This window comes from Biomphalaria glabrata, chromosome 3 (assembly GCF_947242115.1).
Source record: "Biomphalaria glabrata chromosome 3, xgBioGlab47.1, whole genome shotgun sequence".
Classification (NCBI taxonomy): domain Eukaryota; kingdom Metazoa; phylum Mollusca; class Gastropoda; family Planorbidae; genus Biomphalaria; species Biomphalaria glabrata.
Window position 1 is genome coordinate 54,634,145 of NC_074713.1, and position 14,066 is coordinate 54,648,210.

The 14,066-nt window shown below is 38.2% G+C and overlaps 2 protein-coding genes across 2 annotated transcripts; one reads left to right on the top strand and one right to left on the bottom strand.

Annotated features, from left to right (window-relative positions):
- Window positions 1–417: 417 nt before the first annotated feature.
- Window positions 418–1,434, top strand: LOC129925129 (uncharacterized). Its single transcript, XM_056023507.1, has 3 exons — window positions 418–683; window positions 783–1,079; window positions 1,179–1,434. The coding sequence occupies exons 1-3, from the start codon at window positions 418–420 to the stop codon at window positions 1,432–1,434; spliced, it is 819 nt and encodes a 272-aa protein (XP_055879482.1).
- An 823-nt stretch (window positions 1,435–2,257) lies between these two features.
- Window positions 2,258–12,217, bottom strand: LOC106054484 (zinc finger protein 62 homolog). The gene is made up of 5 exons (XM_013210364.2): window positions 12,144–12,217; window positions 10,467–10,841; window positions 7,406–8,515; window positions 4,202–6,010; window positions 2,258–3,237 (listed from the first exon to the last, which is right to left on the bottom strand). Exons 2-5 carry the CDS (start codon window positions 10,767–10,769, stop codon window positions 2,332–2,334), a joined length of 4,128 nt encoding a protein of 1,375 aa, XP_013065818.2. The 5' UTR covers window positions 10,770–10,841; window positions 12,144–12,217; the 3' UTR covers window positions 2,258–2,331.
- Between the last annotated feature and the right edge of the window lie 1,849 nt (window positions 12,218–14,066).

The following is a 14,066-nucleotide window of genomic DNA, read 5'->3' on the forward strand; positions in this document are numbered from 1 at the left end:
TTACTGGGACATTCAAATATAATCTATAAGATGGTTTAAACATCCTAGAACAATTTTACTGGGACATTCAAATATAATCTATAGGATGGTTTAAAGTAAAACTTGAATCTTTAACACTTCTTGCAGCCAAACATTATCTATAAGATTCAGGAGTCTATTCCTATGTCCCCTGAGCTATGACAGGTTCTACAACCTGTCTCCTGAGCTCCAACCTATGTCCCCTGAGCTATGACAGGTTCTCCAACCTATGTCCCCTGAGCTATGACAGGTTCTCCAACCTATGTCTCCTGAGCTATGACAGGTTCTCCAACCTATGTCCCCTGAGCTATGACATGTTCTCCAACCTATGTCCCCTGAGCTATGACAGGTTCTCCAACCTATGTCTCCTGAGCTATGACAGGTTCTCCAACCTATGACATGTTCTCCAACCTATGTCCCCTGAGCTATGACAGGTTCTCCAACCTATGTCCCCTGAGCTATGACAGGTTCTCCAACCTATGTCCCCTGAGCTATGACAGGTTCTCCAACCTATGTCTCCTGAGCTATGACAGGTTCTCCAACCTATGTCCCCTGAGCTATGACAGGTTCTCCAACCTATGTCCCCTGAGCTATGACAGGTTCTCCAACCTATGTCTCCTGAGCTATGACAGGTTCTCCAACCTATGTCCCCTGAGCTATGACAGGTTCTCCAACCTATGTCCCCTAAGCTAAGACAGGTTCTACAACCTATGTTCCCTGAGCTATGACAGGTTCTACAACCTATGTCCCCTGAGCTATGACAGGTTCTACAACCCATGTCCCCTGAGCTATGACAGGTTCTCCAACCTATGTCCCCTGAGCTATGACAGGTTCTCCAACCTATGTCCCCTGAGCTATGACAGGTTCTCCAACCTATGTCCCCTGAGCTATGACAGGTTCTCCAACCTATGTCCCCTGAGCTATGACAGGTTCTCCAACCTATGTCTCCTGAGCTATGACAGGTTCTCCAACCTATGTCCCCTGAGCTATGACTGGTTCTCCAACCTATGTCCCCTGAGCTATGACAGGTTCTCCAACCTATGTCTCCTGAGCTATGACAGGTTCTCCAACCTATGTCCCCTAAGCTAAGACAGGTTCTACAACCTATGTTCCCTGAGCTATGACAGGTTCTACAACCTATGTCCCCTGAGCTATGACAGGTTCTACAACCCATGTTCCCTGAGCTATGACAGGTTCTCCAACCTATGTCCCCTGAGCTATGACAGGTTCTCCAACCTATGTCCCCTGAGCTATGACAGGTTCTCCAACCTATGTCCCCTGAGCTATGACAGGTTCTCCAACCTATGTCCCCTGAGCTATGACAGGTTCTCCAACCTATGTCTCCTGAGCTATGACAGGTTCTCCAACCTATGCCCACTGAGCTATGACAGGTTCAAGTACTGTTCAATATTTTAAATAACCCATTTTACTGTAAAACAAATGCAAAGATTAATTTGAATATTAAGTATCAGTGATCCATGCACTGCTTTTTAGAGACAAATTAAGTAATTGTTAAATACCAAAGTCAACAAAAGCTTTTCACATTTCATAAATATAAGCCAACAACAGTTACTTTTGAATGAGCATTTACATATAAAGTACCAGTAACCTAAATAGTTTGATACATACATTGTGTAAATAGTGTTATACATACATTGTATATATAGTGTTATACATCATTGTATATTGAATCATGATTTTGTAAAACTTTTTTTTTAAAAGCAAACAGTGAGTATGTCCAATTCTACAAACTATAATTTGTGGAAGACTGGGAAAGAAGTTGAGTCACTGATTTCTTTTTTGAAGTTTAGTTTAAAAACAAACAACACCATTAAAAAAAAAAGACTTCCACTTCTAATTTTCAAAGGCACAAAAAAAAAAAAAAAAGTGGAGGCGCAACAGCTGAGTGGCTTCCGAACAGGGAGTCCCAGGTTTGAATCCTGGTGAAAACTGGGATTTTTACTTTCGGGATCTTCAGGGCGCCTCTGAGCCGACCCAGCTCTAATGGGTAACTGACATTAGTTGGGGAAAAGTAAAGGCGGTTTGTTGTTGTGGCCACATGACACCCTCGTTAACAGTGGGCCATAGAAACTGATGAATTTTACATCATCTGCCCCATAGATCACTAGGTTTGAAAGGGAAAAAATATGAATTTTGAACATTGTAAAAATAGTACCCAAAATATTTTACCACTGAACAAGGACTAAAAAAAAAAATACCAAAGGGCCCAGCTTGATAAAAAAAAAAAAAATCCCTAGAGGTTTCCTGTTTCATTATAACTTGCTTTTAGAATCAGATATTCTACAAACTATATTAGCCAGGGTCAAAAAATATCTTGGACACTAATTCAAACGATGGGTTGGGGGCTTTGGTCTCCAGAACGTGTTTCTCCACATGCTTGAAGAGACACCCCTTGTTTCGGTACATTATATTGCACACAAGGCAATGGAATGTTTTTTTCCCAAGATGCCACAGAATGTGACTTTCAAGCTGTTGGAAGCGGGTGAAGTCCTGATTGCAAAGATGGCACGTCATCAAGCCGCTCTCGCGTTCGTGTTTCAGCTGATGGCGAAGCATTTTCTTTTTGTCAGCATATTCTCTCATGCATACGGCACACTTGAATGGCTTGTCCCCAGTGTGAGTTAGCCAATGTCTTTTCAAATGGGCCTCTAAAATGAATGCTTTACTGCAAAGCAGACATTGGAAGGGTCTCTGCACCCCAGTATAATTATGCATATGAGAGGCTTTGGAAGTTTGGTTACATACCTTATTGCATATCCTACAGTGAAAAGTGCTTTTAGTATTATGCAACCGTTTATGCCCGGTGCTGTTGTAATGTATAGTTTTCTTGCAAATAAGACATCGAAAAGGCTTGATTTCTACATGCCGCAGATAGTGCTGTCTCCAGGGCAATCGACTAGTAAAATCTTTACTACACGTTGAGCAGCTGAATTCTCGTTCTCCGGAATGACTTGAAAGATGGAGCTGCCAAGCTCGTCGGTGCGTAAATTCAGAACTGCAAATAAGACATCTGAATATTTGCTCCTCAAAATGAATCTGATTGTGCGCGTTTAGATCGCAGCTATTCTGAAACTGCTTGTTGCACATGACACACTGCAATGATTTTCCATTCCGAGTAACAGCAGTACTGCTCTTTACAAAAGTAGCTTCTCCTAAAACTTCTGTCTGTAATTTGTCTGTAGTGCATGACAGTTGACCCTGTTAAATAGAATATGAATAGAATGTATACTAACAATCTATACCAATAGTCAAGTTAACCTATTTGTTCATGAAATCCCTAAAAAAAAAAAAAACTGTCTATCATTGAGTAGAATGGTAACTGTAGTCCATTTATCCAGTTGTACATTTTTCAAACAATAATTATCTGCCCAGATGTACATCTATCATCATAGGCAACATTAGCGGGGGGGTCATTAGCCACGTTGTTTAATTTTGTTTTATAAGTTTTAGATGTCCCTTTAGAAATGAAGATTATTAAGCCCCAGTTCAAACCTCCTACAGAATCTCAAGGGTTGGAAGTAGACAGGGTTCAAACTCTGGACCACCAAGACAACAGCCCAATGCACACATACTAGACCAAGTAGCCAATTAATCATAGTTGCATTTACTGAGCGCCTAAAGGCAGCACGGAAAACCAACTCCTAGATACCCCCTCCCCCCCACTGGTCCACAAATGAGATTGGACCAAAGCGCCCTGAGCATGCTATAAGCATGAAAGTAGCGCTATATAAAAGCTATAATATTATATATATATATATATATATATATATATATATATAATAACCAAGTAACATGTACCCAGTTGGTACATCGGCTGCCTTCAGTCTTAAAGCAACCATACCTCATCACATATAGCATTTTTCGCTGTGGCCCACACCTATTTTTGGAGAGACTTTTTTCATCTGCATATACATAGCATGATACCTCTCTATACAAAAGGGGTATTTAAAAATATTTAATGTTGTTTATAACTCTTAACCCAATTTGTTTAGCTGACAAACCAAAGGGCCTTACAGAGGGGGGGGAGGTCAATAAAACCAAACAAGTTGGAGCTTATGAAGCAATTGTAGTAAAATGGCCAACAGACACAATGTGATAGTAGGCAGCAACAGAGTATCCTAATAACTTTTAAGAAAAAATTAAAAAAACAAAACAAACTTACATCATGTGTGTTGTCATTTGTATGTTTTGAAAGATTTGTTTGAATCAGGCCATCACAAGCTTCTCCTGACAGCTGGGTAGACATGTTTTCTTTATCAGTTGTTTTTGCGACTTCTTTAAAATGTATGGAGCTGTGCGTGTTTAATCTATACTTGTTAGAAAAGGCTTTCTTGCACACATGACATTCAAAGGGTTTCTTTCCGGTGTGAATCATACTGTGCTCCTGTAAAGTTCTCTTTAGGGTGAATCCTTTGTGACAAATTGAACATTTAAAAGGTTTATCATCAAAATGTAAATGGCTGTGAATTTTCAGACTGCGACTGCAATGAAAGGTTTTCATGCATATGGAACATTCAAAGGATTTGTCTCCCTCAGCTGGTTTCTCTTTAGTATGAATCCTAATGTGTTTGTTAAAGCTTCTTTCCAATGCAAATTGTTTAGGACATATTGAGCATTTAAAAGGTTTTTCATCAGCATGTGTAAAGCTATGGAGTTTCAGTGACTTACTTTCAAAGTATGCTTTCTTGCAAATGGGACATTCGTATGGTCGGACCCCAAGATGGCGCATTTTGTGCTTTTTTAACTTTCTCCGTGTAGAAAAGCTCGTCTTACAAATTGAACACTCAAACGGTTTCTCTCCTGTATGAATCCTAGTGTGCTCTTGCAAAGTTGCATTGAAGTTAAAGCCTTTATGACATACTGCACATTTAAAACACTTTCCTGCATCATAACCATGGACACGGCTATGAGTTTTTAAATTTGCACGATAAGTAAATGTCTTCTTGCAAATCGGGCACTCAAAGGGCTTCTCCCCAGTATGAATCGTCTTGTGCCGGTTTAGGGCTAAGCTACAAAAAAATGTTTTATTGCAAGTCAAGCATTTAAAAGGATTTTGATGTTTCAAGCCGTGATGTTGTAACTTTTTCCGTGTGGAAAATGTATTTGCACAAACTGAACACTTGAAAGGTTTCTCTCCTGTATGAATCCTAATGTGCTCTTGCAAAGTTGAGTTGTGTTTAAAGCTTTTGTGGCATGTTAAACATTTAAACCGTTTTTGTTCAGCATGGACACGGCTGTGGTATTTTAATTGTGCACTTTGAGAAAATGTTTTCTGGCAAATTGGGCACTCAAAGGGTTTCTCTCCAGTATGAACCGTCTTGTGCCGGTTTAGGGCTAAGCTACAAGAAAATGTTTTATTGCAAGTCAAGCATTTAAAAGGATTTTGATGTTTCAAGCCATGCATTTGTAACTTTTTCCGTGTAGAAAATGTATTTGCACAAAGTGAACACTTGAAAGGTTTCTCTCCTGTATGAATCCTAGTGTGCTCTTGCAAAGTTGAGTTGTGTTTAAAGCTTTTGTGGCATGTTAAACATTTAAACCGTTTTTCTTCAGCGTGTACACGGCTGTGGTATTTTAATTGCGCACTTTGAGAAAATTTTTTCTGGCAAATCGGGCACTCAAAGGGTTTCTCGGCAGTATGAATCAATTTGTGTTTTTGTAATGATGAATCAGTCAGCAATACCCTCCCACAAATGTCACATTTCCAGTTTGAGATATGAAGACTTTGGTGATTTTGTAAATTTGTTTCACTTACAAACGTATTGTTGCAGATTTGACACCTCCATTCGTTTTCTTTTCCAATGTCACGCATTTGAGCTCTAGGGAATGCCTTGCTGTCTAGGCCTCTGATATCAGCAGTGCCTAGATCTTTCATACCATTCATAACAATGCTTCCATGTTGGTTATCATTTGGACAGTTGATTTCAACAGTGCCTTGTTGTTTGCCGTCTGTATTTAAAGAAGCTCCGCCCTGGTGAATATAAAGTGAATGCATTAGAACTCTATGTAGCGCAATAGTCTTTCAAAGTTTAGTTTTATCTTCTAACAATAGTCTATGTCAGGGGTTCTCCAACCTGTGGGTCGCGACCCCTTTGGGGGTTGATTGACGATTTGCCAGGGGTCACCTGAGACCCTCGAAAAAATGGATTGTTATTGTCTACTCTTCTATTGCTGTGTGTGTGTGGGGGGGGGGGGTTGTAAAAAGGGGTCGCCGAGACTAAAAGGTTGAGAACCGCCGGTCTATGTGATGTTGGGAAATGGGTTGTCAAAACATTTGTATACTTTCAGATAATTTTTTTTCAGACTGCAAACAGTCTGACAACTCAAGCGTCGCTGTGTGTTTATCTGTGTATTTCTTTGACTAAGATTAACCAAAAATTGCCGCACAAGATTCCCTATAAACTATAAACATAAATATTCACTCAGAGAATACAAATTTAATTGTTCTCTCTATTTATACAATGAGGCTTTGTCCTTTTTATCTTTAACCCTTACCAGTCATTTTTATTTTTTGAGGAGTTTGCAGCCAGGTCTGAATTAAATTCTATCTGATTCATAGTATTTTACAAGAAATTAGAAAAATCAAATAAAACAGACATCCAGTTGTTGTTTTTTTTAAATATTTTATTTATAACAACGAAAAATGTTCCAAACATGATGTCTGAATGTTTAGTTTTGAAAATTTATTTGTGGATGGTACTTTTTGAAGCACTCCCGAGGGTGCACTCCAGGGTGACGTAACTGACCAACTGAGAGTAAGTTTCACACTAGAATACTGTCTTAGTTACACCCACTGCCTGGTGTTTTTCTGTTACTGCAAACAATGCAGTCTTTAGTCTTTCTGTTTGGAAAGTTAGCTATGAAATATTGGAATTTTTTTTAGTCTCTGGTCAGACCCCCCTCCTGCCCCCCCCCTTCCGCACCGCCTTTGATGCTGTGAAAAACGATCTTGGTCAAGCTATTTTATTTATTTTTTAGAATAATTTCATGATTATCATTTACTTTCTGCTTTATAAAATAGTAATTTAAAAATTTAGGAATCAGGAAGTGGAACAAAAAGTTTGATATTTAACTTAAATTCAAGCCAAATTATTATGGCCCACTGGGTGGGACATTCGACCAGAACAGGAAAAAAAAAAATGTCCCACCCAGTGGGACATTCGACCGGAAAGGGTTAAAGAAACATTGGGAAATATCAAGCGTACATTTTAAAAGGTACAAGATTACAGATATATCACAGCTAATGGATCTTAACACTTCATTTATTAAAAGAGTTCAATGCTCGGTTCATTAATGGAGCTAAGCACTTGGTTAATTAATGGAGCTTAACATTTGATTTAGTTTAAATGTTTGAAACACCACTTACTTGGTATGCTATTACATTAAGGTCTGTTGAAGGTTGTGAAGATACTTGTCCATTGTCTGCTAGTTCCGAAGCTATAATTTCTAGTGTGTGTCTTTTGTCAGATTCTTGTGTAGGATTTAAATTGGGCTGTCCAAAACGTGCTTTCGAATGAACATGCTTCTTGTGCCTACGTAATTTATAGATGTTAGCTAACTCTTTGTCGCAGAGTTCACATTTGGAACGATTCCCATTATGAGTGTTGATGTGGATTTTCAAATGCTCAGAGCAGACAAACGGCAGTTCACAAAGATTGCACTTGTATTGTTCCCCAACGTTCTTGTGCAATTCTTGATGTTTTTCAAAATTAAAGCTGTTCTTATACGACCAATGGCAAATGAGACATTCGAAGAGTTGTCCAGAGTGGGTTGAGCTGTGTCTTTTCAACTGCGACTGATTGTGAAATGCTTTTGAGCAAACAGGACACTTGAACCGCTTTTCTTCGTGAAGTTTTTGATGGTCCTTGAGACTAGAAAGTTTTCTAAAAACTTTCTTGCAGACCAAGCACTCGTTTGGTCTGTCCTCGACATGTCTAGAGACGTGCACTCTTAAAATAGTGGGATGAAGAAATAGTCTATTGCAAAGCAGACACTGGAATCTCTTGGCCTGTTCACTGTGTACTATTTGGTGCAATTTTAAACTGGTATTTGTTTTGTACCTTTTATGGCACACGTCACATTGAAAAGCTTTTACTTTTGTGTGCTTCAAGCTGTGCTTTTGAAAATCTGTAGAATTACGACATCCTTTACCGCAAACAGTACATCTGAAAGGGTGGTCACCTGTATGGCTCATCATGTGCCCTCGCAAGTCGACTACATAGGAAAACTTTGACTGACATATCTGACACTCATAAGGCTTTTCTCCTGTATGGACAACTCTGTGGCGGTTCAAACTTGATTTAGTAGAAAATTTTTTGTGGCAAATCTTACAAGTCAACAATGCCGCAGAAGATCTGGAATTGTTCACTTTCTTTTTCATCAAAGGTTGAACAGATTTCTTAACATGCTCTTGTGTTTTCCAATCTTTGGGCTGTTTGTCAGTGATTGGCCATCTAACAGAGATTTGAGAATCATCCTGGTGGTAATAGAAAAAAAAAAGTTAATTTAAAAAAATACCCCCCCCCCCAAAATTAGGTTTAGTAGTTACAATATTTTATTAATGTTGACAACAAAATTGTGTCACAGTAACACCAAACTTTTGAGTTCTCCTTTGAGTTTCAGGACTAAAACTCAACTAGAGTAAACTCAAGACTTTTGTGCAGACTATGATCTGATGTGATGATTATAATGGATGGTGTTGAAGCCATTGTTTTCTACTATATGACCTGCATTGGAGCATTTATGTCTCCACATGAACCACTGAACTAACTAAATAATGGGGCAGCTGTCTCCACATAGTGCACTGATCACCCAAAACAGAGCAGCTGTCTCCACATGATGCGCTGATCACCCAAAACAGAGCAGCTGTCTCCGCATAGTGCAATGATCACCCAAAACAGAGCAGCTGTCTCTGCATAGTGCAATGATCACCCAAAACAGAGCAGCTGTCTCTGCATAGTGCAATGATCAACCAAAACAGAGCAGCTGTCTCCGCATAGTGCAATGATCAACCAAAACAGAGCAGCTGTCTCCGCATAGTGCACTGATCACCCAAAACAGAGCACCTGTCTCCGCATAGTGCAATGATCAACCAAAACAGAGCAGCTGTCTCCACATAGTGCACTGATCACCCAAAACAGAGCAGCTGTCTCCGCATAGTGCAATGATCACCCAAAACAGAGCAGCTGTCTCCGCATAGTGCAATGATCAACCAAAACAGAGCAGCTGTCTCCACATAGTGCACTGATCACCCAAAACAGAGCAGCTGTCTCCGCATAGTGCAATGATCAACCAAAACAGAGCAGCTGTCTCCACATAGTGTACTGATCACCCAAAACAGAGCAGCTGTCTCCGCATAGTGCAATGATCACCCAAAACAGAGCAGCTGTCTATGCATAGTGCACTGATCACCCAAGTCAGAGCAGGTGTCTCCATATGATGCACTGATCACCATATATTGACTGTAGTCAATAGAAAATGTTTAGTAAGTGTTTTGGGATGATGAAGCTTCTAATGGAAACAGAAACAAGTTTCTCAACAGAATTGTGCCAACTTCTGATAGGTCTAAGGTACACAGAGGTCTAGGGCACGCAGCATATCACCAGGATTCCCTGTAGCAGAGGCTCTGAGGCTACCCAGGCCTGAACAAGCTATTATTGCAAAGTGCATTTTCTGTTTTTATTTTACATAGTTCAAGCCAAATTTCAAATCACTGTGCCACTACTGCATTTCATTTCAATGAGTGGGAAGCCCTATATATGTTTTTGACGTATAGAGACATATATGTGTTACATACAACCATACGTTTTTTGTTCAGGGCTCAAGAAAGAGAGGACCCAAGCCTCTCAAGCCTTGAATAATTAAAAAGATTTTAAGAAAAAGCAAGGGCCAAAGATGTTCTGATAAATTCTAGACAGTAAAAAAAAAAATAAATGGAGAAAGAGAATTAGTATGAAATTGTTTGTCTGAACCAAGTCTATAAATGTGTTTCTAGAGTGATTATTTAGGTATTTCTACCTTGCACTAGCATCGTGGCTGCCTGGTCGTGCAGTTTGTGCGCTGGAATGTCATTCAGATTTCTCGATGGTCCTGGGTTTATACCCTGCCCATTTCCATCCCCTGTTGATCTGCGCGAGGTTTTAACTAGGAAGAAATTTATCTTCAACTCTGAAGGAACATCCAAAACATGTACAAATTGTACAAACATTTTGTAAAATATTCACGTCACTGTTACTGCTGAAGCTCAAAATGATCAAACTTATCGACTACTTGCTAGAGGTTTTCAGTTGTTTCTTTATAGACCTATCATGACACTATTTATAAGGAATTAATTTGGTAATTAATTCATTGTGTCCAATACACCTATTAGATAACAACCAGTGTTCAAAGGAAGATGAAAAATCCAGGATCAAAGTGATGCAACTTACTTGCTGAAGACTTGTATCTCTGTCTTTTATGAATAGTTCACCAAGACTTGGCTCAAGTGGGATGCCTCCATTCTCAGATTCTATGGCATTCAGCTCTTGAGACGAGTCCCCAATATCATCATCCAAGTTTACAGAATTCAGGACTTGTGGTAAGAATCCTATTTCAATGACTTCTACTACATTTAGATCTTGGGAAAGAAATCCGTTGTCTACTTTTTCAGCATCATTTAGATTTGGAGATAAAGGTTCTTGCTGGGCATAACAGACATCTTTCAATCCAAGCGTTGAATGTTCTTGATCCATTATGTAGATTGGACCTCACAATGTCCTGCTTAAGCTCATCAAGAGTTGGTCAACCAAAAAGATTTCTTAAACCTACAAGTCAAAAGTTAAAAAAAAAACAAAAAAACTTAGAAACAATTGAGGATCACAGTTCATTGCACAGCACAAAAATGTAATCCATCTTCAAAATTCTTATAGTTGCAATGTTGATGATATTGTGTTTTAAAATGAGTCTAGATCTAGACTTAACATTGTTGTTTTTTTTTAATTAGGCCTAGATAGGTAGATCTAGAGTTCAGAGGTGTATTTAATAATCTACTCGTGGTGTAACATATTTAATTTTATGCTCCTCTATTACTCAGCTAGAGAGTCTGGGGAATGCTGTAAGCATAAAACTTTCCCGCTGTATCTATTAAGTTCCTATTCCCTTGAGTGAGAAAGTTCTGAGTTCTAAATATGTATATATAATATATATATAATGCTCTTCTCAACAAGACCAAAACTACTTAAATCTGCATTTAAATTGAAAATTTGTGCTCGTTCCGGAAAACTCCATTTTTTCTATCAAAATAATTCGCACTGAAAGAGTTAAACTCAAAACCCCTTTGGCTACGCTCATAGAATTTTAATTGCAATTTGCTTTTTTTATATTGAAGAAGGGGTTTTACCGTAAATTTTGGAAGGGGGGGGGGGGGGTTAAAATCAAAATCTTCCTTAGCTCTTGGAATTTAGGGATTGTCGTTTGCAAATTTTTTTTTTTTTTTTTTTTATAGAAGAGGGGGATTTATTATTAACTCAAATTAACTGCAAAACACATAGATCTACTTAATCTACTATTAATGTATGATGTCACTATCTCACTGTGACTAGTGACTGACTATCTGTATCTCTATCAACTCTATGTCATGTCCATGAGTCTATCATAGTCTATGTCTACATGAAGTACATTATTATATTATATATATGTAATTGTAACATATTATACAGATCTAATCATTATCATAGGTCATAGTAAGTCATACTCATAGTATCTCATTCTAATAATTCATATTTACTATATTGACTATATTATATATATATATATTATATAGAATCTATATAAATAAATCATAGATCTAGTCAATCTTATCTAGACTGTTACTGTACTGTAGTGTAGACTGTAGTGACTGTAGTCTGTACTGTAGTCACATGTGTCATACTGATACTATCATAGAGTTAGAGACAGTCATAATGATAATGAAATGATAAGAATATTAAGAATACATTTAATAATAATAGATCTAGACTTTATATTAGACTCTACTTAATCTAATATTTTATTTCTCTATTTTTAATAGCCCAATTTTAATTCTTCAAAATAATCAAAACACTATCCGCATAATCAATGATAATCACCGCAAAACAGCACACATTCAATTTCAAGCAATGTACATCTGGGTTGACATTACTGGCTTCCGCTGATGCTTTCCCCTTTATACGTTACCTTAATTTCGCCGTGATCTGAAAAATCTTTCGTAATTTTAGTTTTAAATTTTTTAATCCAACATGGAAATTGTGCATATCTTCTACTAAAAAGAATGAGCTTATATAAACTACCCAACGCGCTCATTGTACTAAGGAGAATATAAATATATGTTGTTTTTTTAAATATTCTTTTGACATTCATCTACATCTCATTCTCCATCTTTCCAATGGTTAATAGTAGAAAGATTCTGCGCCTATGGTTTATTTCGTATAGAATAGTATAGATAGTAGAGCACATTGTCACGTGACTGTAGAGCCCTATTCTGGAGAAACATTCCCAACCCTTTCATACCTCGAGATAGGGCATCTGTTTCTATCGGTATGGGTGACAATTGGTGAGGGTGTCATCTGGTCAGCATAACGACCAATCGCCTCTACTTTTCCCAAATAAAGTCAGGTACTTATTAGAGTTTGGGTGGACTCAGGGACGTCCTAAGAATCCAGAAAATTTAAAATCCCAGTCTTCGACGAGTTTCGAACCCGGGATCTGCTGGTTCGAAATTCAAGCCAAGCGTTTTGCCACTCAGCCACCCCGCCCATGTGCAACGCAAGTGAATTAGGCATTTGTTTTGGTGGTAGAAGAACCAGCTTGCTTTTCTTTCAGAGCTGAGGTCAGATTTATTTTATCTAAATCTCTCTCCACATGGTGCGGCTCTGGCAAAAAGAATAGCAAGGGTAAAAGAGCGCCGAACCAACAAAAAGTTGAAAGAAGAAGCAGGCCTATCTGCAACTGACAAAAACCCACCCACGTATGCGGCCGGCTTTTGAAAACGAGGATTGGACTTTACTGTCATCTTCGAGTCCAAAAGGTGAAACTATTTCTAGTGAAATGGTTTAAACGTACAAGACATTTGGATTTCTGGATTGTGGAATTTGAAAGCAAATTTTAAGATGCCGAGAACTTGGAACCAGATGTCAATACCCTCAGTTCACCATTTAGTGCAGAAGTTGATTCAGCTCCACAGGACATATATATACCTCCAAGCGAATTATGACCTAAAAGAGAAAGCAAGTCTGTTCCTCTACGGGAGTTTTATGGGCGCCACACTTTATATATATATATATATATATATATATATATATATATATATATATATATATATATATATATATATATATATATATAGGCCAGATTTAAGAATGTGGAGGCCCGGGTCAAGATTTTTGTAGAGGCCCCTACACTTTTTCAAAAGCTTTAATAGATATCCACTAATGAATAAAAAATACTTGTATCTAAAGGCATGATATAGATATGTGTGTGCGGCCCTCCATTCCCAATTTTTTTTTATGTGGCCCTCGATGGAAAAAGATTGCTCACCCCTGATCTAGACTTACTTACAGAACTTTAATGGTTGTTATTTTTGGCATGTTTTTTATTCATGAATCTCCATTATTTCCCTCATTCCTAACCCCTAGAAGAAATCGTATTCATTGGTCAAGTATCTAATGAACCGTATCGTGTCTTAAACTCAGCTACAATCTATTGAAGAACTTTTCAATGAAAGATGCCTTTCCAAAACACTCACGATTCTTAAGACCTGCACCCATTAAACCACTGTTACATCAGATCTGGAAGAATTGGTCGTCTCCTTTCCATTAGGACTTAAACAGAAAGATTTAAAAACTCCTTTATCCCTCTTTCGGTCAGAGTGTTACAAGATCATCTGTCGTCATCGAGAAGTTCATAAAAGCCCTGGTTATAAGTGTGTATGTGTTTCGTGTGTGAATGTTGTTTGTATTTGCATCTATATTGTCATTGTTACGGTACCCCGTAGTTAAGCTGATGTGGTCAAT

Bases quoted from the DNA above. Each gene is read 5' to 3' on its own strand.
- LOC129925129 (XM_056023507.1), top strand. From the start codon at position 418: ATGTTCTCCAACCTATGTCCCCTGAGCTATGACAGGTTCTCCAACCTA. The intron at 684-782 runs GTTCTCCAACCT...GAGCTATGACAG, and splicing joins TGTCCCCTGAGCTATGACAG to GTTCTACAACCCATGTCCCC. The intron at 1,080-1,178 runs GTTCTCCAACCT...GAGCTATGACAG, and splicing joins TGTCTCCTGAGCTATGACAG to GTTCTACAACCCATGTTCCC.
- LOC106054484 (XM_013210364.2), bottom strand. From the start codon at position 10,769: ATGGATCAAGAACATTCAACGCTTGGATTGAAAGATGTCTGTTATGCC. The intron at 6,011-7,405 runs GTAAGTGGTGTT...TATATTCACCAG, and splicing joins TTAATGTAATAGCATACCAA to GGCGGAGCTTCTTTAAATAC. The intron at 3,238-4,201 runs GTAAGTTTGTTT...TCTATTTAACAG, and splicing joins CAAATGACAACACACATGAT to GGTCAACTGTCATGCACTAC.